Here is a 27,424-nt window from a genome sequence, read left to right on the forward strand (position 1 = left end):
GTTTTTATTTTTCTCTTGTTAGTTTGGAGGTTATATATACTTTTGCTATTAGGGGTACTCCTAGAAATGATAACATACATACTTTACTTATGTCCAAGTATTATATAATTGATACTTGTGTCCTCTTTAGGGATAATGGAACACTGTATTCCAAAAAATTCAAGAGGAGGGAAGACTCTCAAGCTCATTTTATGAGGCCAATATTATGCTGATCCCAAAACCAGATAAGGACACTACAAAGAAAGAAAATTATAGGCCAATATTTCTGATGAACATAGATGCTAAAATCCTCAACTAAATTAGCAAACCAGATTCAGCAATACATTAAAGAGATCATACATCATGAACACTTAGAACACTTGAACTTCTTCCTTTTAAATTTTTATTGAATTTATTGGGGTGACATTGGTTAATGAAATTACATAAGTTTCAGGTGTATAGTTCTATATTTCATTATCTGTATATTGTATTGTGTGTTCATCACCCAACACCAAGTCTCCTTCGTCAGCATTTATTCCCCCTTTATCCTCTTCTACCTCCCCCCACCCTACCCCTCTTTCCTTCTGTTCTCTGTGTGTAGGTGTTTTGTTTTTTTCCTTTTTTAAGCAATTGTGGATGGGATTGTTTTCTTAGTTTCTCTTTCTGATAGTTCATTATTGGTGTATAAAAATGTAACTGATTTTGTATCCTGTTACTTTACTGAATTCATTATCAATTCTAGTAGTTTTTTGTAGAGTCTTTAGGGTTCTCTATATACAGTATTATGTCATCTGCAAATAATGACAGTTTTTCTTCATCCTTTCCAATTGGACTGTCTTTTATTTCTTCTTCTTGTCTGATTGCTATGGCTAGGACTTCCAGTACTATGTTGAATAAGAGTGGTGAAAGCAGACATCCTTGTCTTGTTCTGATCTTGAGGGAAATGCCTGTAGTTTTTGCCCATTGAGTATGTTAGCTGTGGGTTTGTCATATATGGCCTTTATTACGTTGAGGCATGTTCCCTCTATTTCCACTTTGCTGAGAGTTTTTATTGTAATTGGGTGGTGGGTTTCATCAAATGCTTTTTCTACATCTATTGATATGATCATGTGATTTTTATCCTTTATTTTGTTTGATGTGATATATCAAGTTTTTTGATTTGTGGTTATTATACCAATCTTGCATCCCTGGAATACATCCAACCTAATCATGATGTATGATCTCTTTAATGTATTGCTGAATCTGGTTTGCTAATTTAGTTGAGGATTTTAGCATCTATGTTCATTAGGAATATTGGCCTATAATTTTCTTTCTTTGTAGTGTCCTTATCTGGTTTTGGGATCAGCATAATATTGGCCTCATAAAATGAGCTTGAGAGTCTTCCCTCCTCTTGAATTTTTTGGAATATAGTAAACATGATTTTGTGGACCTAGATTTATTGGACTTTGGATTTAACGGACAAAATTTCCAGTCCATATAGCATGTGTGAACATTAACACCCTATTAATTTTAAAATGCTTTTAACCAAAATTTGCTTATAAACAAATAGGTTATTTTGTTGTTCGTGAATAGGCCATATGTTGGGAAAAACACTAGTAATTTCGCCAACATAAATAAATATTGCATATCTACACCTATAGTCTACATACTTAAATCCAAGAGTCACTGCACATAGACAGTGTTCGGCCAGTGATTATCACTTGATCACACCACATTGCATGCCAATATTTGTTGCTTGTTGATCTGTCATTATTTTTTCTTTTTCTTTTTTTTTAAAATATATTTTATTGATTTTTTTACAGAGAGGAAGGGAGAGGGATAGAGAGTTAGAAACATCAATGAGAGAGAAACATCGATCAGCTGCCTCCTGCACACTCCCTACTGGGGATGTGCCCGCAACCAAGGTACATGCCCTTGGCCAGAATCGAACTTGGGACCCTTGAGTCCGCAGGCTGACGCTCTATCCACTGAGCCAAACCAGTTAGGGCGATCTGTCATTATTTTTTCAAATAGGTTTTCAATTTCTTGCTTTCTCTCTTCTCCTACTGGCACCCCAATGATGTTAATGTTGGTATCCTCGAAGTTGACCCAGAGGCTCCTTACACTATCCTCATTCTTTTGGATTCTTTTTTCTTTTTTGCTGTTCTGATTGGGTGTTTTTTGCTTCCTTATATTTCAAATCACTGATTTGATTCTCTGCTTTATCTACTCTCCTGTTGATTTCCTGTGGATTATTCATTTCAGTTAGTGTATCCTTCATTTCTGACTGGTACTTTGTTATACTGTTGAGGTTATCACTAAGTTTATTAAGCATCTTTATAACCATTGTTTTCAACTCTAATAGATTGCTTGTCTCCATTTTGTTTAGTTCTTTTCTGGAGTTTTGTTCTGTTCCTTCATTTGGGACATGTTTCTTTGTCTCTTATTTGGCAGCCTCCTTGCATTTGTTTCTATGTATTAGAGTTGCTACATCTCCCAGGCTTGGTAGAGAGACCTAATGTAAGTATTCTGTAGGGTCCAGTGGCACAGCCTCCCTATCACCCAAGCTGGGTGTGCTCCCCCCACTCCCAACCCCTGTGTGGGCTGTGTACACCCTCCTCTTGTAGTTGAGCCTTGAATGCTGTTGGCATGTCAGTGGGAGGGATCTACCCGTGGCTGTTCAGCTGCAAGGACTGGATGTGACCACTGACCTCAGACCACTGTGGAGGATCAGCTGTGCTGGAGCCCACCTCACAGAGCAGGACTTACTTCAGTGGGGTTCTGGTGCCTGCTGAGCCCACCCCTTGAGTGTGTCACTTATGGAGGTCTTTGGGTGGTTGTGCTTCGAAGTGGCTGAAGATATCCACTGGGTGTGCTGGCTCTGGGGCCTCTCAGGAGGTGCACCTGCCACCTGTGTTCTGCCCGGAGCCACCTGGCATGAGCTATAAAGCGATCTGCAGATGACTGCTACTTGTGCTGGGCTTGGTGGTGCCCAGGCAAGGCAGTCTGTGAACTGCTGCCTGGTGCTGAGCCTACGGCCACTTAGTGAGAGGTATGGGGCATGCTGAAGCCAGATGCTGCGTGTTTAGGAAAATCTGAAGCCTTGTCTGGAAAAGCTACGGGAAACAGCTTGGGAGGGCCCAAAAGTTGGGTCGGGTGGAGCCTCAGAGAATCACCAGGGCGGGGCAAACTCTGCGAGCCAGGTTATTGGAGTCTCAGATGTAGCGCCTGCCTGCTTGCAATGTGGAGGAAGGGCTCAGTAAAGAAACAATGGCCTCTGCCAGTACTTATGTCTGGGAGAAAGCTGCCCTGATGTCAGACAGTTCAGTTCCTCCTCATAGGTATCATGTCTTTCAAGCTGACACACCAAGGCCGGAGCTCAGAGAGAATGAATCTGAGGAAGTCTGTGCAAGGGCCCTTTAAGAGGAACTGGGTGGGACTCCAGCAGCCTTCCAGCACCCTCAGCCTCATTCCCCACTAGTTTTTACAGCCAGAAGTTATGGGGATTTCTCTTCCTTGCTCTGGAACCCTGGGTTGGGGGCCTGGTGTGGGGCTGGGACCCCTCACTCCTCAAGAGGGACCTGTGCAATTGAGATAGCCCTCCCAGTTTTTATCTGCCACACGTGGGTGTGGGACCAGCCCATTCGGCATCTCTACCCCTCCTACCAGTCTTGCTGTGGCTTCTTTAATTCCCTAGTTGTAGGACTTCCAGTTAGCCAGATTTCTGGCAGTTCTGAATGATAATGGTTATTCTGTAGTTTAGTTGTAATTTTGATGTAGTTGTGGGAGGAGGCGAGTATGCTGCCATCTTGACCAGAACTGCCCACTGGTTATATTTGAATGAATGCTAGATGCTGTGTTTGGAAGATGAATTTTATTTATTTATTTATTTACTTACTTACTTACTTACTTACTTACTTACCTTTATTATTTTTTAATCCTCACCTAAAGATATTTTTCCATTGATTTTTAGAGAGAGTGGACGAGAGAGGGAAAGACAGAGAGAGAGATTGATGTGAGAAAAACACATCGATTGGTTGCCTCCTGCACAAGCCCCAACCAGGGCCCAGGCCGGGGAGGAGCCTTCAACCGTGGTACATGCCCTTGACTGGAATCGAATCCGGGACCCTTCGGTCCACAGGCCCAGGCTCTATCCACTGAGCCAAAACGGCTAGGGCAGGAAGATGAGTTTTAGAAGTAATTTGGGTAATAACTATGTATGGTGTCAGATGGGTATGAGATTTATTGGGATGATTGCTGAATTATATAATGTCTAATCCAGGGGTGGGCAAACTTTTTGACTCGAGGGCCACAATGGGTTCTTAAACTGGACCGGAGGGCCGGAACAAAAGCATGGATGGAGTGTTTGTGTGAACTAATATAAATTCAAAGTAAACATCATTACATAAAAGGGTACGGTCTTTTTTTTTTTAGTTTTATTCATTTCAAACAGGCCGGATCCGGCCCGCGGGCCGTAGTTTGCCCACGGCTGGTCTAAATCACTGGCTTGTACACCTGAAACTAATAATATTGTATGTCAACTGTAATTGAAAAATTAAAGTAAAAATAAGAAGTAATTTGATATCTAGAATAATATTATCCTCCTCGAGAGGATTTTTATTTGCTTCTGCCAGATGTCTGAGGGCACTAGCAATCCTGGATCATCTTAATCCAATTTAAGGTTTTAAGACTTTTTCTGGGCCACTAAATTACTTAAAGCTGAGCTATATTTTGTACCATTCTCTTTGTTATTTATATTGTATATTTAGCATTATGTGGAAGATTCTTAAACCATACTTGGGTGGATCTGATACTGTATTGTGCTTAGATGTTTAGGAAAAACTGGACGGGAGATCAATGATCAGGAATAGCCAAAATACAACATCTTTTTAATATATGCTGTATTTAAGGGGAGGAAGATAGATGTAATGAAGAATAATCTTTTTACCATAAGTTATTGTCCATTGTATATTTCTGAAATGGTGAATTTAAAAATAAAGCTTCGTAGCAGCAAATCACATGAAATATTTGTAAAATACATTTTTGAAGTTCTTATACGTCCCAGAAGAGGGCATCCTAACATCGTGAATCCAGGTCAGCTTCTTTCCTAGGATGCTTTTGAGACAGTTTTGCTGTATTACTGTACTGTATTGTCATAGTGGTAAGATTAGGAAAGGACTTTAGCTTAACCCTTTTGTGTGGCAGATATGCAAATTGAGGCCCAGCTGGTAGAAATGATTTACTATACAATCATTCAACAATTACTTACTATAGACTCTATTTCTATATATAGGTACTATGAATAAGACAAGCAAGAGCTTGCTACTAAAGGTGTTTACAGACCAGTGGGGGGAGAAGGTATATATAATAAAGTAAGATATTTTCAGAAAGTACTGAGCGCTCTGAAGAAAGTAATGAAGTAAGGTCAATGAAGAGGAAGGGGTAATCGGGAGCTGCTTTTTCTTATCCTATTTCCCTCCCTCCACTGAGGTAACCTGTTCTGTTCTGAATGTGGTCTTTATCTTTCTCTTCTGTTTCTTTTATGTTTTTGCTGTATATCAGTAAATAATACTTAGCATTGCTTTGCATGTTTTAAGTTTTATATGAATGGTATTACTCTGATGTTATCATTTTATAACATTATGTTGCCGAAACTGGTTTGGCTCAGTGGATAGAGCATCGGCCTGCGGACTGAGGGGTCCCGGGTTCGATTCCGGTCAAGGGCATGTGCCTGGGTTGCGGGCACATCCCCCCGTGGGAGATGTGCAGGAGGCAGCTGATCGATGTTTCTAACTCTCTATCTCTCTCCCTTCCTCTCTGTAAAAAATCAATAAAATATATTTTTAAAAAAAAACAAAACAAAACATTATGTTTATTCATTTGGTATTCTTTTTCTGAGATTCATGTTGATAATATGACTATATGTTTTCATTTTAACTGTTGTTTGGTAGTCCATTATCTGGCTGTTTCATATATTGGTAGAATACTTAGGTTGTTTATAATATTTTGCAATTATAATTGCTGCAAATGAAAATCATCTTAAATATTTTCTTGTGCATATTGTGAGGGTTTCTCTTGGCATTGGTTTTCAAACTCTTCTGACAATATTGCACAGTAATACATTTTACATTGTTATCTCAAATGCACATAAAATGAAATAACAGTTTTTCATGAAGTAATACTTACCCCCTACTGCAGGGAATACAATATCTGATATGTTCTATTCTCTTTCACTTTATTGCATTTTATTAAAAACAAAACAAACCAAAAAATTATTTATGAGCCACCATAGGGTGGAAACCTGCAGTTTGGAAACCATTGCTTGAGGATATACCCAGCAAGGAGAGGGAATTGGAAGGCAAGGATCAGCACATTTTCAGTTTTACTAGATACAGTGGGGCCTTGACTTACGAGTGTCCCGACTAACGAGTTTTTTGAGATATAAGCATTCTCTCTCTCGGCTGATTTTTTGCTTTGAGTTGCGATTCGGGTTACGAGCCAGCTTCAGATACCCCGCCGCTAGTTGGCGAAGCGAACATCACAGTGAACGCCACAACATCAGTCCAGCATCACGTGTCTCACTCATTCACTGTTGATTTGACATATGAGTAATTTGAGTTACGAGCTCCGTCACGGAACGAATTAAACTCTTAAGTCAAGGCCCCACTGTATTCCAAATGTCTTTTCACACTGTTGCATTAATTTACATTCCCATAAGCAGTGTACTAGAGTGCCTTCTGCTTCTAGTCCTCACCTTATTTGGTATTATCAATCAGTTTTTGTTTTGGCAGTTTGGTGGGTATGAAATAGTATCTTACTATTGGTTTAATTTGCTTGGCTCTGAGGTAGAGGTTTCAGCCAGTGCAGGAAGACAAGATACAGCACCATTTCAGATCTTTATTGACTGTTCATTTTCCTCTTTTGCATATTTTGCAGAGTTAAGTTCTAGGGATTTGCTGTACAACATTGTGCCTATATTTAACAATACTGTATTATACACTTAAAATTTTGTTAAGATGGTAGATCTCATGTTAAGTGCTCTTACCACAATTAAAAAAATAAAATGTTGGAAAAAATATATCATTAAGATTTTTCCCCTCTCCCAGCTGTTTATGATGAAAGGTAGATAAAAAATCATTCATTTTACTTGCTTTGGGTCTCTTTTAGAAGGGTTTATTTAAGTCAGACTTATACTACTAAACAGCATTAGAGCAGCAGAAGATTTCAGGAAGGCTTATTTTAATTGAGCCACTTAGAACATATATAACATTTATGCCAGTATAAATGTGAAGGATTAAACTTAATTTTTATTTAAGCCTTTTATGGATTCACAAATAAGTATACCAGTGGGTCATCTGTTAAAAATAAATATAGCATGGCTCAGTGGTTCAGCATTCACCTATGGAACTAGGAGGTCATAGTTCAATTCCTGGTTAGGGTACATGCTCAATTCCCAGTGTGGCGTGCAGGAGGCAGCCAATCAATGATTCTCTCTCCTCATTGCTGATTCTGTCTCTCCCTCTCCCTTCCTCTCTGAAATCAATAACAATATTTTTTAAAAAAGGAATGTCTTTGATATGTTTGAGATTTCATGAATCAGAGACTCCAGTAGTTCTCAATGGCCTACTTTTATTTTAGTCATTAGTTTCAGGGCAAAACAGACCAGTTTTTATTACCATTTTTTCCCTAGAGTGGGATGGGTTTTCATCTCTTTCCTACCAGGAAGCTTTCATCATTTTGACTAATTCCAAGTATGAGTGATTATGTCTGACTTCCTTAATTTGGCTGTCACAGGAATGGAAATGAAATTTGAAATCTGTAATTTTTTTGTTGTTCTGGCAAGCTTCCTCTCAATGTTGCAATATCATCTAGCACCTGTGAGAATATTTCCTTAGCAGTATCAGTATACTGGCAAAACAAAACAAAAATCATTATATAAAATTCAGGCTGGTATGTGGTGGGGAGGCATGCCATTCACTTTTTTTAAAAGATTCATTTTTTAAGTTTTATTGGTAGATTGAAATATAATTCATGTTGAATAATAGTGAAATATATTGATAATATCAGGAATATTTTATATTTATTGATAACATATTAGGAAATAGTGCTACCTTTTTTTGTAGCTTTAATTGTGTTCTGTCTTGTATAGTTAACAGGCTCTGCATAATCTCAGCACATACATTATTATTTCAGGTCCTGTGGGAATGGCTGCTGCTGCTGCTGTGGCAACAGGAAAGAAACGGAAACGGCCTCATGTGTTTGAGTCTAATCCATCTATCCGGAAGAGACAGCAAACACGTTTGCTTCGGTGAGGGCGTTTTTATCCATATTGTTATTTCTCAAATATTTCATGGGGTGGATGACACAATTAGAACATACATTATTAGGTTCACCAAAGATACCAAGTTAGATCCCTTGATGACAAAATTAGACCTCAAAGTACTCTTACAAAACTAAATAAATGCTACTAGAAATATGATTAACCAATGTATAATATTACATTAATTAATTCAGGAAATTTATATGCCTGCTATATGCCAGGCATTGTTCTAGGCTTTGGGAATATAATAGTGGACAAAACATTCCATTAAAGAATTTATATTCTAGTGAAGGGGGAAAAAAGTGAACAAATATGTAATATGTCAGATGATGATAAGTGCTATGGAGGAAGATGAAGTGGAGTAAGGAAAAATAAAGGTTAGGAGGTTAGGAGGAATATGTAGTTTCTCTTTTTTTAATAGGGTTGGTCTGGGAAATGCTCATAAGATAACCTTTGAACAGATACCTGAAGTAAGTGAAAAGGCAACCATGTTAATGGGGAAGGAAGAGCTTTTCCCCTGGGGAAATGGGGAATAGAAAGGGGAAAGGTTCTTAAGCGGGAAAGGAACATGATAGTCATGTTTGAGGAATAGCTAGAGAGAAAATGAGAGAAGGTATGGTCAGTAGTGGGGAGTCACATCATGAGGTCTTTTGGTCCAATACTGGGGCTTTGATTCTTGCTCTGAGTGAGGTGGGAAGTCAGTGAAGGCTTTTGACCAAAGCAATGATATGGTCTGACGTATGTTTTAAAAGGGTCATTTAGGCTACTGTATTGACAATAGCCTCTAGGAGTATAAGAATGGAAACAAGGAAACCAATTAAGAGGCTAATGTAGTAGTCTAAGCCAGAAGTAATAGCGCCTTTAAACCAATGTAGCAGCAGCAAAGGTGGAAAGAGGTAGTCAGGTTTTGATTGTATTTCAGATCAGCTCCAGCATGATTCATTGATGGATTGGATGTGGGATGTGAGAGGGGAAAAAGGCTGAAGGGTGACCTCAAGTTTTTTGGTCTGATTACTGGAAGGATTGAGTTGACACTTACCAGAAGAGGAGCAGGTATAAGATTGAGGGCAGAATCAGGAATTTGGTTTTGGTTAAGTTTATGATACCTCTTAACCATTAAATAGAGATATAGAATAAGCAGTTGGAAATATGAATCTGGAATTCAAAAAAGAGATCTTAGCCCTGGCTGGTGTGGTTCAGTTGGTTAGGCGTCGTCCTGTGCACCTAAAGCTTGTTGGTTCAATTCCCAGTTAGGGTATGTGTCTGGGTTGTGGGCTCAATCCCTGGTAGGGGGGAGTACAGGAGACAGCAGATTGATGTTCTGTTCTCATATCGATGTTTCTCTCTCTTTCTCCCTCTCCCTTCCTCTCTCTAAAAATCAATAATATATATATATATTTTAAAAAAGAGATCTTCATTGAAGATATAAACAATATAGGTAGTATTTAAAACTATGTGTCTGAAAGAGACCACCTAGGGAGTGAGTGTAGACTTAAGCCTCAAGCACTGTACCCTTTGAATATTTTTGTTATTTTTATTTTAGACAGAGGAAGGGAAAGGGATAGTGAGATAGAAACATCAATGAGAGAGAGCCTCTTGCACTCCCCCTGCTGGGTATTGAGCCCGAAACCCAGGCATGTGCCCTAATCAGGAATTAAACTGTGACCTCCTGATTCATGGGCTGATGCTCAGACACTGAGCTACATGGGCTGGGCATACCCTTTAGAGTTTGGAGAGATGAAAGGAACTAGCAAAGGAGTCTAAAAAGCAACCAGTGCACCAGGAGGAAAACCAAGAGAGTGGTACCCTGGAAACCAAGTGCAAAAAGTGTTTCAAGGAAGAGGGCACGTGATGAGCTCTAGCAAATGCTGCTGACAGTCAAATAAGATGTAAATTGACCTTTAGATTTAGCTACATGGAGGGTCATGACTGAACTTAACCAGGACATTTTCTTTTTTTTTTAATATATATTTTTATTGATTTTTTTACAGAGAGAAAGGGGGAGATATAGAGAGTTAGAAACATTGATGAGAGAGAAACATCGATCAGCTGCCTCCTGCACACCTCCTACTGGAGATGTGCCCACAACCAAGGTACATGCCCTTGACCGGAATCAAACCTGGGACCTTTCAGTCCACAGGCCGACGCTCTATCCACTGAGCCAAACTGGTTAGAGCAGGACATTTTCAAAAGAGTGGCAACAACAAAAGGATTGGTGTGTCTTCAAGAGAGAATGGAAGGGAGGAATTAGAGACAGTGAGTATAATACAGACCATTCCTTCAAGGAATGCCACCAAATTTCTTGTTTGGTATGTTGTCTTTTGCTCATTTTTATTTCTTCGGAAGAGTTTGTAGGTAGCAAAGAAAGATTATTATGTAGGTGTGATACATGAAGGACTTAATATTTTGATTGCATAACATGTATTCATATACTAGAGGCCCAATGCATGAAAATTCGTGCAAGAGTAGGACTTCCTTCCCCAGCTGCCAGCACCAGCTTCCCTCCTCTGGCTGCCAGCAGGCCCCCAGGACCCGGGCTGCTTCCCTCTTCCGGCTGCCAGCAGGCACGTGGGACCCGGACTGGCTTCCCTCCACCCTGGCTTCGTCAGGAAGGACAGGAAGGACGTCCGGAATGATATCCGGTCTAATTATCATATTACCCTTTTAGTATTATAGTTGATAAGAAATTTATAAAATGTTCTAGAACTTTTTTCTTATAGTATTTTAAATACTACATCCAAATTTTCTAGTATTTATTGGAATGTTGATTCCTAATGGAGTGCCAGCCCATGTGAATGATCTACCCTAATAAAAGAGAAACATGGTAATTAGCGTACGACTGCTACCCTTCCCATTGGCTAATCAGCATATCCTTATGCAAATTAACTGTCAGCCAAGATGGCGGCCGGCAGCCATGCACTGAAACGAACAGGGAGGCTTGCTTGCTCCAGTGACTGCGGACTCCAACGTTCCCTGCCTGACTTGCCGGCCTCTCAGCTGCAACTCTAAGCAACTATGTTGCAAGTATAGAAGCTAAACAAAACCCCAGAAACCGGCTTTCAGTCAGCCGGGCTTCAGCCAGCCTGACCGAAACATTGTATCAAATACAGAAGGTAAAGGCCAGAAACCTGATTTCACCAGCGAGGCCTCATAGCTAAAGCTGGCCCAGAAAAGAAAAAAAAAAAAGAAAGAAAAAAAGGAGCAGTTGGGAGCTTCAGTCACCTGCCAGCCTGAAAATGGCCCTCAGCCCCTCACCCAGACTGGCCAGGCACCCCAGTGGGGACCCCCACCCTGATCCAGGACACCCTTCAGGGCAAACCAGCCGGCCCCCACCCGTGCACCAGGCCTCTATTCTATATAGTAAAAGGGTAATATGCCTCCTGGCACCAGGATCAACGGAGCAGCGAGGCTCCCGGCACCGGGATCAGCGTGACGGGGGGCAGTGCCCCAACCCCCTGATCAGCCCTGCTCTGTGCCTGTTAGGGGGGAGCTCCCCAATCCCCTGATCGCCCTGTGGCTCTGTGTGTGACAGGGGGCGGGGCCACAACCTCCCTATCCGCCCTGCTCTGTTCGTGACAGGGGAAGGCGCCCCAACCCCCTGATCAGCCCTGCTCTGTGTGTGACAGGGGAGAGCCATAACCTCCCCATTGGCCCTGCCCTGAGTGTGACAGGGTGCAGCGCCCCAACCCCCTGATCCGCCCTGCTCTGTGTGTGACAAGGTACGGAGCCCCAACCCCCTGGATGGGCCCTGCTCTGTGAGTGACAGGGGGCAGCGCCCCAACCCCCTGATCGGCCCTGCTCTGTGAGTGACAGGGGGCAGTGCCCCAACCCCCTGATCAGCCCTGCTCTGTGTGTGACAGGGGGTGACGCCGCAACTTCCCTATCGACCCTGCCTTGAGTGTGACAGGGGGCGGTGCCCCAACCCCCCAATCGGCTGTACCCTGAGCGTGACTGAGGGTGGCATCGCAACCTCCCTATCCGCCCTGCTCTGTGCATGACAGGGGGCGGCGCCCCAACTCCCCAATCGGCCCTGCTCTGAGCCTGACCAGGGGCTGCACCTAGGGATTGGGCGTGCCCTCTGCCACCCGGGAGCAGGCCTAAGCCAGCAGGTCGTTATCTCCCGAGGGGTCCCAGACTGCGAGAGGGCACAGGCCGGGCTGGGGAAACCCCTCCCCCCCCCCAGTGCACAAATTTTTGTGCACCGGGCCTCTAGTATGTGATAAAAAGCTAGAAAACAGTCTACATTAAGAACATAAGAAGATTATATGAAACTAAAGGAAAGCTTGAAAAGTACTAACAGTAGCTTCAGCAAACATACAGGTTATATACCACTAGATGGGCAATTCTTCTCATTTCCTTTAATGATAGTACAGGCAGGAGGAATTAGAATGTATTATTTATAGACATATATTTGCTATGAGGAACATAGATAAAACAGTACATGGTTTTGGAGAAAGATAGAAAACTTTATTTTAGATATGTTGGCTTCACTTCATTTGAATTGACATGACTCACTAGTCCCTTAAAAGGATAGACTAGCCGTAACCGGTTTGGCTCAGTGGATAGAGTGTCGGCCTGTGGACTCAAGGGTCCCAGGTTCGATTCTGGTCAAGGGCATGTACCTTGGTTGCTGGCACATCCTCAGTAGGAGGTGTGCAGGAGGCAGCTGATCAATGTATCTCTCTCATCAATGTTTCTAACTCTCTATCCCTCTCCCTTCCTCTCTGTAAAAAAATCAATAAAATATATTTTTAAAAAAAGAAAAAAAAAGGATAGACTAATGTTTGTAGTCATAATAAATTGTCTCAAGTCAAAGTAAATTTTGTGTCTGTCATCACTATAATTTTTCTTTTTAAACTGATTTATAATTTCTCTTTTCATTCTCTGATTCAGGAAACTTCGAGCCACATTAGATGAATATACTACTCGAGTGGGACAGCAAGCTATTGTCCTCTGTATCTCACCCTCCAAACCCAACCCGGTCTTTAAAGTATTTGGTGCAGCACCATTGGAGAATGTGGTAAGAGGACTGAGCTGTGTTCTCAGATACCCTTTACTTTCTGTGAGTTGTTGTTCACATTCTTATGATCTTCTGGGTAGCATACTAATTATTACTTCTAACCTACTCTCATCCAGGAAGGGAGTGGGAAATGGGGTTTTCAAACCACTTTATGCAAATAAAAATGATTATGTCTCTTTCTACTTCCAATGACAAGGTATTTTACCTCACCAGATGCAATGGGAAAAAATGGTATTCTGTTTGTTAAGAAATCAATGTAGGATTTTGTAAGAAAGTTGCTGATTTATGTCAGAAACAAAATGGTAGATAATTCCAAGATATAAACTTCATGAGGCAAAGCTGGGAGCACTTTATTCATTGCTGATATTCGAGTTGCATATTTAAAATCTCTTACATTTATTCAAGATTTGACTTAACATTGCTTTAATTTTGATATATACTTAAATATTTTGATCGTATACCTGTCCATAGATAACTTTATGAAAATACTATTTACTTATGTGAACTACTTTTTCTCTGGCTGAAATAACTTTGAATTATTAGTAGAATAAAGATCTGTCCAGATTTAAATTGAATTTTGTTTTTATTAGGATAAAATCTATTCCCTCAAAATTACATTTGTCAGTTTTCTCCCATATTGAATGTGGACATTTCAAGGATTCAGAATTACTAATCACTTGAGATTTTATTAGTTGTACTATGTGTTTTTCCACACACACAGTTGTTGTGGTTCTTCCTTAATGTTTTTAAGTTTTGTTTTGAGGTTTCCCCAGAATTCCTAAGACCCTAGAATAGGATGTGTATTAGGACCTTTCCTTAGAGGAATATGGTAGAAAGCTTCTAGTTCACAATGGTGCCTGACAAGCAGTCCTTAGTATCATACTGTTGATAGACCTGAAATCTGGGCATGTCTTCTCTTCTGCAGAATTAAAAATTTTAAATATGGTTCTACTAATGTGATCTGTGAAAAAGACTCAGCTAAAAGCCCTGCTGAGTTTGGTTTAGTGCAGTGGTTCTCAACCTTCTGGCCCTTTAAATACAGTTCCTCATGTTGTGACCCAACCATAAAATTATTTTCATTACTACTTCTTAATTGTAATGTTGCTACTGTTATGAATCGTCATGTAAATATCTGATATGCAGGATGGTCTTAGGCGACCCCTGTGAAAGGGTCGTTCGACCACCAAAGGGGTTGCGACCCACAGGTTGAGAACCTCTGGTTTAGTGGATAGAGCATCGGCCCGCGGACTGAAGGGTCACAGGTTTGATTCTGGTCGAGGGCAGGTACCTTGGTTGCAGACTCTATCTCCGGTCAGGGTGCTTTTGGGAGGCAACCAGTGGATGTGTTTCTCTCACATGGATGTTTCTTTCTCTCTCTCTCCCCCTCCCTTCCACTCTCTCTAAAAATCAATGGAAAAATATCCTTGGGTGAGGATTAACAACAACAACAAAAAAGACTTACCTAGAAGACTCAGAAAAATACTTCTGAAAATTCCTCACTGAAAAATCCTAAAGAAAGCTTTAGGAGACTGTTGGAATTGTCCATATAATACAAAAAGATATATAGATTTTATGAAACAAGAACAAACAATCGTTTGATAGACTAGAATAAGGTAAAAAGAAGTAGATATTTTCCCATTGACTGACATTTAATAAGTATGGCTAAAGAATAAATACCAATAGAATAAGAAGCAAAATATTTCTTCCCAGAACACTAAAGAGGAAAGAAAACCAAGGCTATATACAAAAGATAGAAAACAGGGAAGGAATTCAAAACAAAACACAAGGCATAGAACAAGCTAATATTAGTGAAACTACTTAATTATGTTATAAACCATAAATATAAATGGGTTAAACTCCCTTGTTAAGACAAAGATTTCTTTCAGATTGGAATAACAACCCAAATTAAAACCGAACTCTTTAATTTATGTGGCATACTTACAGTTTCAAATGTTCAAAGTAGCTATAAATGATAATATTAAGAAAGTGAAAAGGTGACTTTTGTTATACCTTCAAGGTACAGAATATTCCTTAAACTTATATACACTGAATTACAGGCAAGTATTAAAGAATTAGACCCCATTGTTTACCATAATCAATTATGCACTATATTGCACATATTCTCACATTAATAACAGTTAAAAATAATTTAGATTTTATAGTAATGTGTAACATTTATTGAGTGCTTACTATGTTCTAGGTATAGTTATAAGCACTTGGCATGTATTATCTCATTTAATAATTTAAAAACTGTGACATTTGCATTTTCTATTTCCTGAAGCCATCATTATTCTTCCTTTTTGCTCTTCTAGCTGGAGCTGCTGAGAACTCTGGAAAAATTAAAATTCAATAGGACTGTGCATCTTTGGAATGTGGATTTCTTATTATTTTAAGAGTTTGTTGATGGGATTAACTTTTGCAGTTATAGAACTTTCCAAATAGGTCAACAATCAAATGGATAAAAGAAAAATAGTGCAAACATGTAGAATCATTATCACTCTAAAAATTCAGTTTTATCCTGGTTTCTAATAGGTCAACAAAGTGTTAGTAATGTGTAACATTTTGGGATTGGAATAACATTTTTCCAATGTTTTTCCAAAAATGTTATTCCAATCCCAAAATGGATAGAAATATTTTGCTTCTTATTCTATTGGTATTTATGAATAATTTATTGCACTTTCTTCTATCCACTAAACCAGAGGTTCTCAACCTGTGGGTCGCAACCCCTTTGGTGGTCGAACGACCCTTTCACAGGGGTCGCCTAAGACCATCCTGCATATCAGATATTTACATGACGATTCATAACAGTAGCAACATTACAATTAAGAAGTAGCAACGAAAATAATTTTATGGTTGGGTCACAACATGAGGAACTGTATTTAAAGGGCCAGAAGGTTGAGAACCACTGCACTAAACCAAACTCAGCAGGGCTTTTAGCTGAGTCTTTTTCACAGATCACATTATTAAAAAATGTACTGGACTTATAATAGATTGAAATATTTCTTATATTGTCCAGGGTTTTGTTTAATTCTTCATACTGTGTTCTACCCAAATTACCTCATGTTGACAAACATGAAAAAGATGTATAACTTGCCCTAGCATGGCTCAGAGGTTGAGCATCAAACTATGAACCAGAAAGTCACGGTTTGATTCCCAGTCAGGGCACATGCCCAGGTTGTGGGCTCAATTCCCAGTAGGGGGCATGCATGAGGCAGCTGATCAATGATTCTCTCTCATCATTGATGTTTTTATCCCTCTTTCCTTCTCCCTTCCTCTCTGAAATTGATAAAAAATATATTTTTTAATACATATAAATTGACATGTCAAACAGGCAGATTATTGGTGTAATTTCCTGGAGGACAGATGGGCAACTGGTATAAAAAGTGCCCCAAAGCCTTGGTGGTGTGACTCAATTGGTTCAGCGTCGTCCCGTGCACCAAAAGGTTGCTGGTTCAATTCCCAGTCAAGGGCACATACCCAGGTTGTTCCCCTATAGGGGCATGCAAGGGGCAGCTGATTGATGTTACACTCTCACATCAATGTTTTTCTCTCCCTCTCCCATACTCTCTCTGTAAAAATCAATAAACTGTTTTTTAAAAAGTTATAAAAAGTGCCCCAAATGTATACTTTTTAACCCAGTTTCCTTTTAAAATTTTATTCTTAAGAAATAATTGCTTAGGCCTGGCCGGCGTGGCTCAGTGGTTGAGCGTAGACCTATGAACTGGGAGGTCGTGGTTTGATTCCTAGTCAGGGCACATGCCCAGGTTGGGGGCTTGATCCCCAGTGTGGGGTGTTCAGGGAGGAGCCAATTGATGGTTCTCTCTCATCATTGATATTTCTCTCTCTCCCTCTCCCTTCCTTTCTGAAATCAATAACAAAAAATATTTTTAAAAAGAAATAATTGGTTAAATGAGCAAAGATGTATGTGTAAGGGTATTAGTCGCACTATCTTTATAGTATCTTTATAGTATTTTTAAAAATTGAGAGTAACCTCAAACTTCAAAATAAGGGATTTGTTAGATAAATTAATGACTCATCTATAGATAGGACAATTACACTGCCATTAAACATGATGACCCAGATCTTTCTATTAACATTTTTCAAATGGTGAAAATGTATTAAATGAGAAAAGTAGGTTATAGAACCATATGTAGAGTTTGGTTCTACTTTAAAAGTAAATCTGCATTTTCTACATGCTTATGGAATTGTTGAGTGCAGAGGATTGTTGTAACTAATGCTTGTGTAGTATAGCAGATTTACAAAGCTTTAAAGTATACATATTCTCAATTCTGGCAATAACGCTGAAGTGTAGGTATATTAATATTTCATTTTGTAAATGAGAGTATTAGTTCAGAGAGGTTAAGTGATTTGCCCAAGTTTCCCAACTTCTGAATAATAAAGCCAGGTTAAGTCACTCTAGGATTTGCATTGAAGGTGATAGAGAACCACATCTTCCATAGATTTGTCCAGGGTATTAATATGAAGTTTCAAATTCAGTCTCATTTTCTTAGTCTTTGCCTTCTCTTCTAAAGGGGAACAAATAGAGCTAGCTCCCAGTTCTCTACAGTCCTGTGAAAGGTCATGATGGTTGTTTATAAGCAAACACTCACTGTAGCTACTACTAGCTCTTTCTGGGGGAGGAAAGCAGCCATTTAAAGGCATTATTCTGGTGCTGTTGAACATCAAAAGTCACCTCCCTTGTTCCCCGTCTTGGTCAGACCTACAGAACTAAGAGAAGAGGTTAATCAGAGCACCCGGAGGGGGAGGGGGAGTGTGAGTGATTGATTGATGGGGAAGTAGGAAATAAGAGTAAGAAACTTCATTTATATGTGCATATGTTTATATGTTTTTAAAGAAGAAAGAAAAGTTATTTATATGTATATTGAAAATACAAATAACACAAAACAGACATAAAAATACTTCCACCCCTGGCCCGTGTGGTTCAGTTGTTTGAGTGTTGTCCCATGCACCAAAAGGTCTCCAGTTCGATTCCCAGTTGGTGCATACAGGAGGCAACTGATGTTTCTCTCTCTCTCCTTTCTCTCTCTCAAGTCAATAAAAACATTGAAAAAACAAATAAACAACTTCCAAACGATTGTGGCCATACCAATCAAACAGCATGGTATTGGCATAAAAACAGACAGAGATCAATGGAATAGGACAGAGATCCCAGGAATAAACCCATGCTTACATGGTCCATTAATATTTCACAAAGGGGGACAAGAATATACAATGACACAAAGATAGCCTTTTCAATAAATGCATTGGGAAAATTGAACACATACATGCAGAAAAATGAAATGAAACCACTTTCTTACACCACATACAAGAATAAACTCAAAAGAGATTGAAGACTTAAATGTAAGACTTGAAACCATAAAACTCTTAGAAGAAACATGGGCAGTAAATACTCAGACATTTCCAATAGCAATATTTTTTCTGATGTGTCTCCTCAGCCAAGTGAAGCAAAAGGGAAAATAAACAATAGGGACTACATCAAACTAAAAAGTTTTTGCACAGCAAAGGAAACCATAGACAAAATGAAAAGACAACCTACTGAATGGGACAAGATACTCAGCAATGATACATCCAATTAGGGGTTAATATCCAAACTTTATAAAGAACTCATACAACTCAACGGTAAAAACAAACCAACCACCCAATCTGGTTAAAAAATGAGAAAAGGACCTGAATAGACACTTCTCCAAAGAGACATATACAGATGGCCAATAGACATATGAAAAGATGCTCAATGTCACTAATCATCAGAGAAATACATATCTATAATGGAATATTACTTAGCCATAAAAAAGAATGTGATCTTACCACTTGCAACAGCCTAGATCAGCCGTGGGCAAACTATGGCCCGTGGGCTGGATCCGGCCCGTTTGAAATGAATAAAACTAAAAAAAAAAAAAAGACTGTACCCTTTTATGTAATGATGTTTACTTTGAATTTATATTAGTTCACACAAACACTCCATCCATGCTTTTGTTCCGGCCCTCCGGTCCAGTTTAAGAACCCATTGTGGCCCTCGAGTCAAAAAGTTTGCCCACCCCTGGCCTAGATGGACCTAGAGGGTATTATCCTAAGTGAAATAAGCCAGACAGAGAAAGTCAAATCCATATAATTTCATTTTATACAGAATCTAAAGAGAAAAATAAGTGAACAAACAAAGCAGAAATAGACTCATGGATACAGAAAACAGACTGATGGTTGCCAGAGGGGAGAGGGGTTGAGGAACTGGGTGAAAAAGGTGAAGGGATTAAGAAGTACAAATTGGTAGTCACAAAATAGTCATGGGGATATAAAGTACAGTATAGGGAATTTACATATATAAAAGCCTTAGTGACCGGTCGACTGGCTGGTATCTGTGACATGCACTAACTACCAGGGGGCAGACGCTCAACGCAGGAGTGGAAACCACTGGCATGGAAACATGGAACAAACTGATGAATTTCAGAGGGAAGTGGGGAGGGTGGGATGAGATTAACCAAAGATCTTATATGCATACTAGAGGCCCGGTGCACGGATTTGTGCCCCAGTGGAGTCCCTCGGCCTAGCCTGCAGGGATTGGGCTGAAACCAGCTCTCCGACATCCCCTGAGGGGTCCTGGATTGTGAGAGGGTGCAGGCCAGGCCAGGGGACCCCCCACCGGTGCATGAATCCATGCACTGGGCCTCTAGTATAGTCAATAATACTGTAATACCTATGTATGGTGTCAGGAGGTACTTAAGTATTGGGGAACCACTTTGTAAAGTATATATGATTATCTAGCTACTGTGCTGTGCACCTGAAACTAATACAAAATGATATTGAATGTAAACTGTAATCGAAAAAAAATTAATTAAAAAATACTGTGGTCATAACCTGAAGTTTTTTTGTAAATTTCTCTGAGGGATGCCCTACCATCATGTTTTGTTTTGTTTTTAATCTCAAGATATTTTTAAGGAATTACCTAGCACTGATAAGTTTAGCTAAATGCCTGAATATGAATTCCTATAGTTTACTAACCCATAAAAATGGATGAAATAGTTTGAAACTAGCTAATTACATAGTAATAATCTAATGATTTCCCATCTTCAAATGCCTGGTGTTTTCAGCACAATGAAATTAATTTTTATATATTATCATTAACTCTTACTATATGATCCTACTACTAATATAATGATTTAACCTGATACATTAAAATTCAAAGACTGGAACCTAGCCTGGTAGCTCAGTGGTTGAGTGTCCACTCATGAACCAGGAGGTAATGGTTTGATTCCCGGTCAGAGCACATGCCCAGGTTGTGGGCTCAATCCCCAGTAGGGAGTATGCAGGAGGCAGCCAGTTAATGAATTCTCATCATTGATGTTTCTATCTCTCCCTTATCCTTCCTCTCTGAAAAGCAATACAAATATATTTAAAAAAAGACTAGAACCTAGGTTTATAAGGTTCAGTTTTTCTGTGGGTTGGTAGTATAAAAACTCTACCTGGGATACAGAAACCTAGAAAGCAGAAAATGTAAATCCTTAAAGTTGCCATGGCAGCACCAGCTGCTTATATTACAATAAATAAGTTAGTAAATTTTTTGAAATTTTCTTTTTTATTAGAAACCAGGATAAAACTGAATTTTTAGAGTGATAATGATTCTACATGTTTGCACTATTTTTCTTTTATCCATTTGATTGTTCACCTATTTGGAAAGTTCTATAACTGCAAAAGTTGTACTTTGTGGCCAACAATAATTTTTACTTTTTCACATGCTGGAGGTGGAGTATTGGGAATCTTTGTTTTTTTAATCCTTATAATGAGATATTTATAAGGAAGTATGTCCTGATTGAGAGTCCAGTCCACTTAGCAGAAAACCTAGGACTCAAACATTGTTGTAACTTCTGAGCAAAACTCATTTTATCTTCCCTTTTTTCCTAAGTTAATGGCTTGAGATCTGAATGCAAGTTAATTGTCTATCCCATGTTGTCACATTTTCATAATTCCATGGCTTCTTTGTTATCCCCAAAGGCTTTCTCATCCCCCTTGTGCATTCTTGTAAGTGAATGAACCTATTATTGTTGCTTGTAGGATCCAGTGTCTCTCTACCGTTTCTGCTCACCATAGAAGAATGTGCGCACGTACAAATGTGCTGCTGTTAAGTTCTCTGTCTTTTGAGAGACCTTTCAGTAGCAGTGGAAAGAGTGGACTCAGAACAATACTGGTTCAGACCAGTGCTTGTCAAAACCACAAAGGCATTATGGGTTTGAAGTTCACCTCTGTCATCAGGAAGTACCAGAAAGGAGGAGGACCTGACCTGTGGGGCTCTCTCTGGCCTTGGGCCTTACTAACAGTGGCACCTTTGCCACCCAGCTACAATATTCACCTCTGGTGTTTTTTTTTCTGATGTCAGCTTCTTGTGCACTTGAATCTCCAATCTGTTTGGTAGTCTGGCTTTGCAGAAAAGTAACAAAAGTTTTAGAGACAAGCTTTTGGTCATCTTGAAAATGATTTTGGCGTTTAACTGCCACAGTTAGGTTTTATTAAATGGCCCGGGAAATGCCATATAATGAAAGCCATTCCTAATAGACCTGGAACAAGTGATGGAGCCAGCATTGACAGAAAACATGATTTTAACTGAGAAGCAGTATTTCTGTAAAAACTTTTTTCCTTTTTACTGTTGTTACCTGTAAATTTTGTTCGTTTGTTGTTTTCTTTGTAAATCCTTACCCAAGGATGTTTTTTCCATTGGTTGATTTTTAGAGAGAGTGGCGGGAGGGGGAGAAACAGAGAAAGAGAAACATCGATGTAAGAGGGACACATCGATTGGTTACCTCCCCCACCCATCCTGACCAGGCCCGGGGAGCAAACCTGCATCCGAGGTATGTGCCCTTGACTGGATTCGAACCCACAACTCTTCAGTCCATGAGCTGATGCTCTAACCACTGAGAAAACTGGATAGGGCTCCCTGTAATTTCTTTTCATTTAATTCTGTACATTGTGCTGTCTTTGGGGCCAGTGGGTGTTTTTATCTGCTAGTTGTAGAAGTGTTTGTTCTTAGGGTTCTGGACTGGCTGAGGGAGACCAGCCCCACCCACTCGCTAATTGCTTTGCACCTTCCCTCCCTGGTTGTTGGGCATCTTGTTTACTTCTGCCCTAATTCCCTGCAGGTGCGTAAGTACAAGAGCATGATCCTGGAAGACCTGGAGTCCGCCTTAGCGGAACACGCCCCTGTGCCACAGGAAGTTAACTCAGAGTTGCCGCCTCTCACCATCGATGGAATTCCAGTCTCTGTGGATAAAATGACCCAGGTAAGGGGTGGGAAGTGAGGAGACACAAAGACAGTGGCACCGATGTGGGTGGGCCTCAGGTGACTTTACTTGGTTTTGTCCTCAGTGATACCACTAGAGTGAGATTCAGCCTGGAGCTTATAGTGAAATAGGAGAACTCTTGGAAAAGAAAATGTTGTGCCAGACGAAGGCTCCCCACCAGGGACATGGATGTAGCCTCCTCCTTCTGTTGGCAGTTGTTTACTGCCTCTTGGATCCTTGGGTTAGCTAAAGAAACTTAGCTTGGAGTTGGTTTGGAAAGGAGACTGTCAGGACTTGGATGAATCACAGTAAAGTGGAGCAAGTAAACTTTTCGCCTCTTTTGGGCTGAGCTGCTCCTCTGTGCACATTCTGAGTCCCACCACACTACTGCCAAGGAAGGCTCCCTCTCCAGGGAATGAGGATGGAAAGCTCAGAAGGACACCTTACTCATTGCTCCCCTCCTCTTCCTTTCAGACGGGGAGTCAGAATGTACTGAGCCTGATACGTCAGGAATGTTGCTGAGATTGTTTCTTTAAAAATTTTTAACTTTAACAGTGACAGCTTAAACAAAGCTAAATGCCTTTTTCTAACATATTTTCTCACTTTTATTAATACACGTTGCTAAATCCAGTTGTGAGTTTTCTTTCCTTTCCTGTCTTCCAGCAGCGTTTAACACAGTTGATTACTTCTTTCTTCTTAACACAGTTTCTGTGACCCCACATTCTCCTGAATGTTCTCCTACTCGGCGGATCCTCCCTCTTCTGCTGGCTTTTCTTCCTCTTCTTACCTGGTCTGTGTTGGCATGTTCCAGAGCTCTATCTTTATTTCTCTCCAAGTGATCTAATCCTGTCCTGAGGACTTTGTATCCCATCTATATTCTGTTTACACCCCAGCTTATACCACTACTGTTAGATCCTTGATACCAGATGCCCAAAACAGAACCTATGAATGCCCCCACCCACTGCACTCTCCAAATCTCTTCCTCCCCTATGCCCATGTCAGTTAATGATGCCATTGTCCATCTGGTTGCTCATATCCCATCATAGAAGTAAATCCTTGATTTCCCTGTTTTGCCCTCATCCTCCTACCAACCACATCTAATTATTAGCAAGATATGCCAATTCACCTCTGAAATATACCTTGAATCTGATTATTCTTCTCAGTTCCCATCACACCCTAGCCCAAGCCTTCAGCATCTCTCACATAGACTATTTCAGTTGATCAGTTTTGTTGATCTCCTTGCTGCCACTCTTGCTCTGCTGCAGGCCATGCTCAACAGAACCACCTGAGATTTAAAAAAACAACAACAAACAAACAACAAATGAGGTCATGTCACTCTTGTTTAAGCCCTTTAGTGGATTTCACTATTTCTCGGTTCAAAATCAGATTTTGCCATGGCCTCTGAGTCCCTATGTAATCTGACCTCTTTCAACCTCATTGTCCATTCTTCCCCCTCAGTTAGTGTGCTACGGCCAAACTAGCCCTCTTTCTTTTTGTTAGACACCCAAGCTCATTCTTTTACTTTTGCTATTCCCTCTGCCTACAACATTTTTCTCCCAGAACATTGTGTGATGGAGCTTACCTTATTCAAAGTATAGCTCAGATATCACCTTTCTTGTCTCATCTAATGAAGTTTTCTTCTCCCATCAAGTCACTACCTAATACATCCTGTATTTTATTGTATTTGTAACATAAATTCTCACTTAACATTTTTGATAGGTTCTGCAACTTTAAGCGAAATGACATACAAGGAAACCAGTTTTACCATAGGCTAATTGATATAAACAAGAGTTAAGTGCCCATAGCATTCACCAATGTTATAATGAGATGGCATTCTTTGAGAACCTGCTGTACTTATCTGTGGCCTGTCTTTCCAGTAGGGTCTTAGTTCCTGTTTTTCATTACTGTCCAGTACAGCTGCCCAACACCTAAATAACATCTGTATTCTAAATAATACTTGGTCAGTATCTGTCTAGTGGATGATGTAGGGGTCAGAGCAGAAATGAATCCAGCGTAGTGGGTAACTGAATTGTGAGGTTCCTGAATGGGATTCGCTCGGTACAGACATTGCTGCTGCTGCTGCTGCTGCTGCTGCTAGGGAGGAACACTTTTCTTCCTACTGAGTCTGAACTAGAGACTTGGTCTGAAGTAATACAACATTTTATAAATATAAAGCTAAATTGAGATCTTTCTGTGGATACTTGAATGATCTCTAAATAATGATTCAAAAAGGAAGGCATTATGTAAACTTTTTCTGCCATTTCATACCTGCTATTATTCTGTTCCTAGGGCCATTCTGACTGGTTAAAAAAAAAACGTGAGGTGATTTTTTTTTTAATCTAATTGATGTAAAGAATTTATTCTGTATCTCAGGTATAAAGTACATCTAAAGCCGAGTAAGCTTCTAATTGAGAATGCAGTTAGGTAGAGTCCTGTCCTGTGATGGGCATATTTCCCCTCTTGTCACAGTTGAGGTTCTAGGTTGAAATAGTCCTGGATACTGATAATCACGAGAATTGGCTGATGGCCACAAAAGTCAGAGCAAATAGTTTAATTATCGTGTTAGAGATAAAAAATTTGAAACTGTTGTTTCCAGTCCTCAACAAAATATTAGCACAGAGGATCCAACAATACATTAAAAAGATCATACACCATGATCAAGTTGGATTTATTCCTGGGGATGCAAGGTTGGTCCAACATTCTCAAACAATAAATGTGATACACCACATAAACAAAATGAAAGATAAAAACCACATGATCATATCAATAGATGCAGAAAAAGCATTTGATAAAATCTACCATCTATTTATGATAAAAACTCTCAGCAAAGTGGAAATAGAAGGAACATACCTCAGTGTAATAGAGGCCATGTATGACAGACCCACAGCTAACATCATACTCAATGGGCAGAAACTACAAGCTTTTCCCTAAAGATCAGAAAAAGACAGGGATGTCCGCTTTCACCACTCTTATTCAACATAGTACTGGAAGTCCTAGCCATAGCAATCAGACAAGAAGAAGAAATAAAAGTCATTCCAATTGGAAAGGAAGAAGAAAAACTGTCATTATTTGCAGATGACATGATACTGTTAGAGAACCCTAAAGATTCCACCAAAAAAACTACTAGAACTGATAATGAATTCAGTAAAGTAACAGGATATAAAATAAATATCAAGAAATCAGTTGTATTTGTGTACACCAGTAATGAACTATCAGAAAGGGAAACTAAGAAAACATCCCTTCCAAAATTACTTAAAAACAAAAAACAACCATAGGAATAAACTTAACCAGGAATGTAAAAGACTTGTACTTGGAAAATAAGTCTGATGAAAGAAATTGAAGAAGATACAAATCAATAAATAAATGGAAGCACATACCATGTTCATGGATAGCAAAAATTAACATCATTAAAATGTCCATACTACTGCCTAGTTGGCATGGCTCAGTGGTATATGAACCAGGAAGTCAAAGTCAGGGCACATGTCCGGGTTGCAGGCTCGGTCCCCAGTGTGGGGCGTGCAAGAGACAGCTGATCAATGATTCTATCTCATCATTGATGTTTCTATCTCTCCCTCTCCCTTTCTCTCTGAAATCAATAAAAATATATTAAAATAAATAATAAATATAATGTCCACACTACCCAAAGCAATCTATAGATTCAGTGCAATGCCTATCAGGATACCAATGTTGTGTTTCACAGAACTAGAATAATTATTCCAAAAATTTATATGGAACCACAAAAGACCCAAATAGCCACAACAATCTTGAGAAAGAACAAAGTTCAAGGTATCACACTACCAAATATCAACTACTAGTATACTATAGGCCAGTGATGGCGAACCTATGACATGCATGTCAGAGGTGACACGCGAACTCATTTTTTTGGTTGATTTTTCTTTGTTAAATGGCATTTAAATATATAAAATAAATATCAAAAATATAAGTCTTTGTTGTACTATGGTTGCAAATATCAAAAAATTTCTATATGTGACACGGCACCAAAGTTAAGTTAGGGTTTTTCAAAATGCTGACACGCCGAGCTCAAAAGGTTCGCCATCATTGCTATAGGCCATAGTAATCAAAACAGCATGGTACTAACATAAAGACAGACATTTAGAACAATGAAACAGACTAGAGAGCCCAGAAATAAATCCAAGCCTTTATTGTCGATATTTGACAAAGAATGGTATTTGGAAAATTAGACAGATATGTGCAAAATAACTAAATTAGACCACCTTCATACACCATACATAAGAACAAACTCAAAATGGAATAAAGACTTAAATGTTAGACTTGAAACCATAAAACTCCTAGAAGAAAACATAGGAGTCAGTTAAATCTTGGACTTTTCTCATAGCAGTATTTTTTCTGATATATCTCCTCAGGCAAGGGAAACAAAAAAATAACAAGAGGGACTACATACATCAAACTAAAAAGTTTCTGTACAGCAGAGGAAATTATCAACAAAATGAAAAGTCAACCTACTGAAAAGGAGAACATATTCACTAATGATATACCTGATAATATTAATATCCAAAATTTATAAAGAACTTATGAAACGTAAACTAAAAAAACAAACAATCCAATTAAGAAATGGAAAAGAGGACCTGAATAGACACTTCTCCAAAGAGGACATACAGATGGCTAATAGACATGAAAAAAATGCTCAATATCACTAATCATAAGAGAAATGCAAATTAAAACCACAATGAGGTATCACCTCATGCCTGTCAGAATGGCTATCATCAATAAATCAACAAACAAGCATTGGCGAGGATGTGGAGAGAAGGGAACCCTCATGTGCCATTGTTAGGAATGCAGATTGGTGTAGCCACTGTGGAA

At 39.5% G+C, this 27,424-nt stretch overlaps 1 protein-coding gene across 5 annotated transcripts in view; it reads left to right on the forward strand.

Moving 5' to 3' along the window:
* NRF1 (nuclear respiratory factor 1) overlaps positions 1-27,424 on the forward strand; it is a 129,132-nt gene that overhangs the window by 51,296 nt on the left and 50,412 nt on the right. For all 5 annotated transcript variants that reach the window (XM_070423883.1, XM_070423886.1, XM_070423888.1 and 2 more), the window contains exons 3-5: positions 8,152-8,266; positions 13,172-13,298; positions 22,442-22,582. In XM_070423883.1, the coding sequence (XP_070279984.1) occupies positions 8,152-8,266; positions 13,172-13,298; positions 22,442-22,582 (383 nt within the window). The remainder of the gene's footprint in view (positions 1-8,151; positions 8,267-13,171; positions 13,299-22,441; positions 22,583-27,424) is intronic.

This window comes from Myotis yumanensis, unplaced genomic scaffold (genome assembly GCF_028538775.1).
Source record: "Myotis yumanensis isolate MYYU_CA2020_CCGP unplaced genomic scaffold, mMyoYum1.0.hap1 SCAF_9, whole genome shotgun sequence".
NCBI classification, from domain to species: domain Eukaryota; kingdom Metazoa; phylum Chordata; class Mammalia; order Chiroptera; family Vespertilionidae; genus Myotis; species Myotis yumanensis.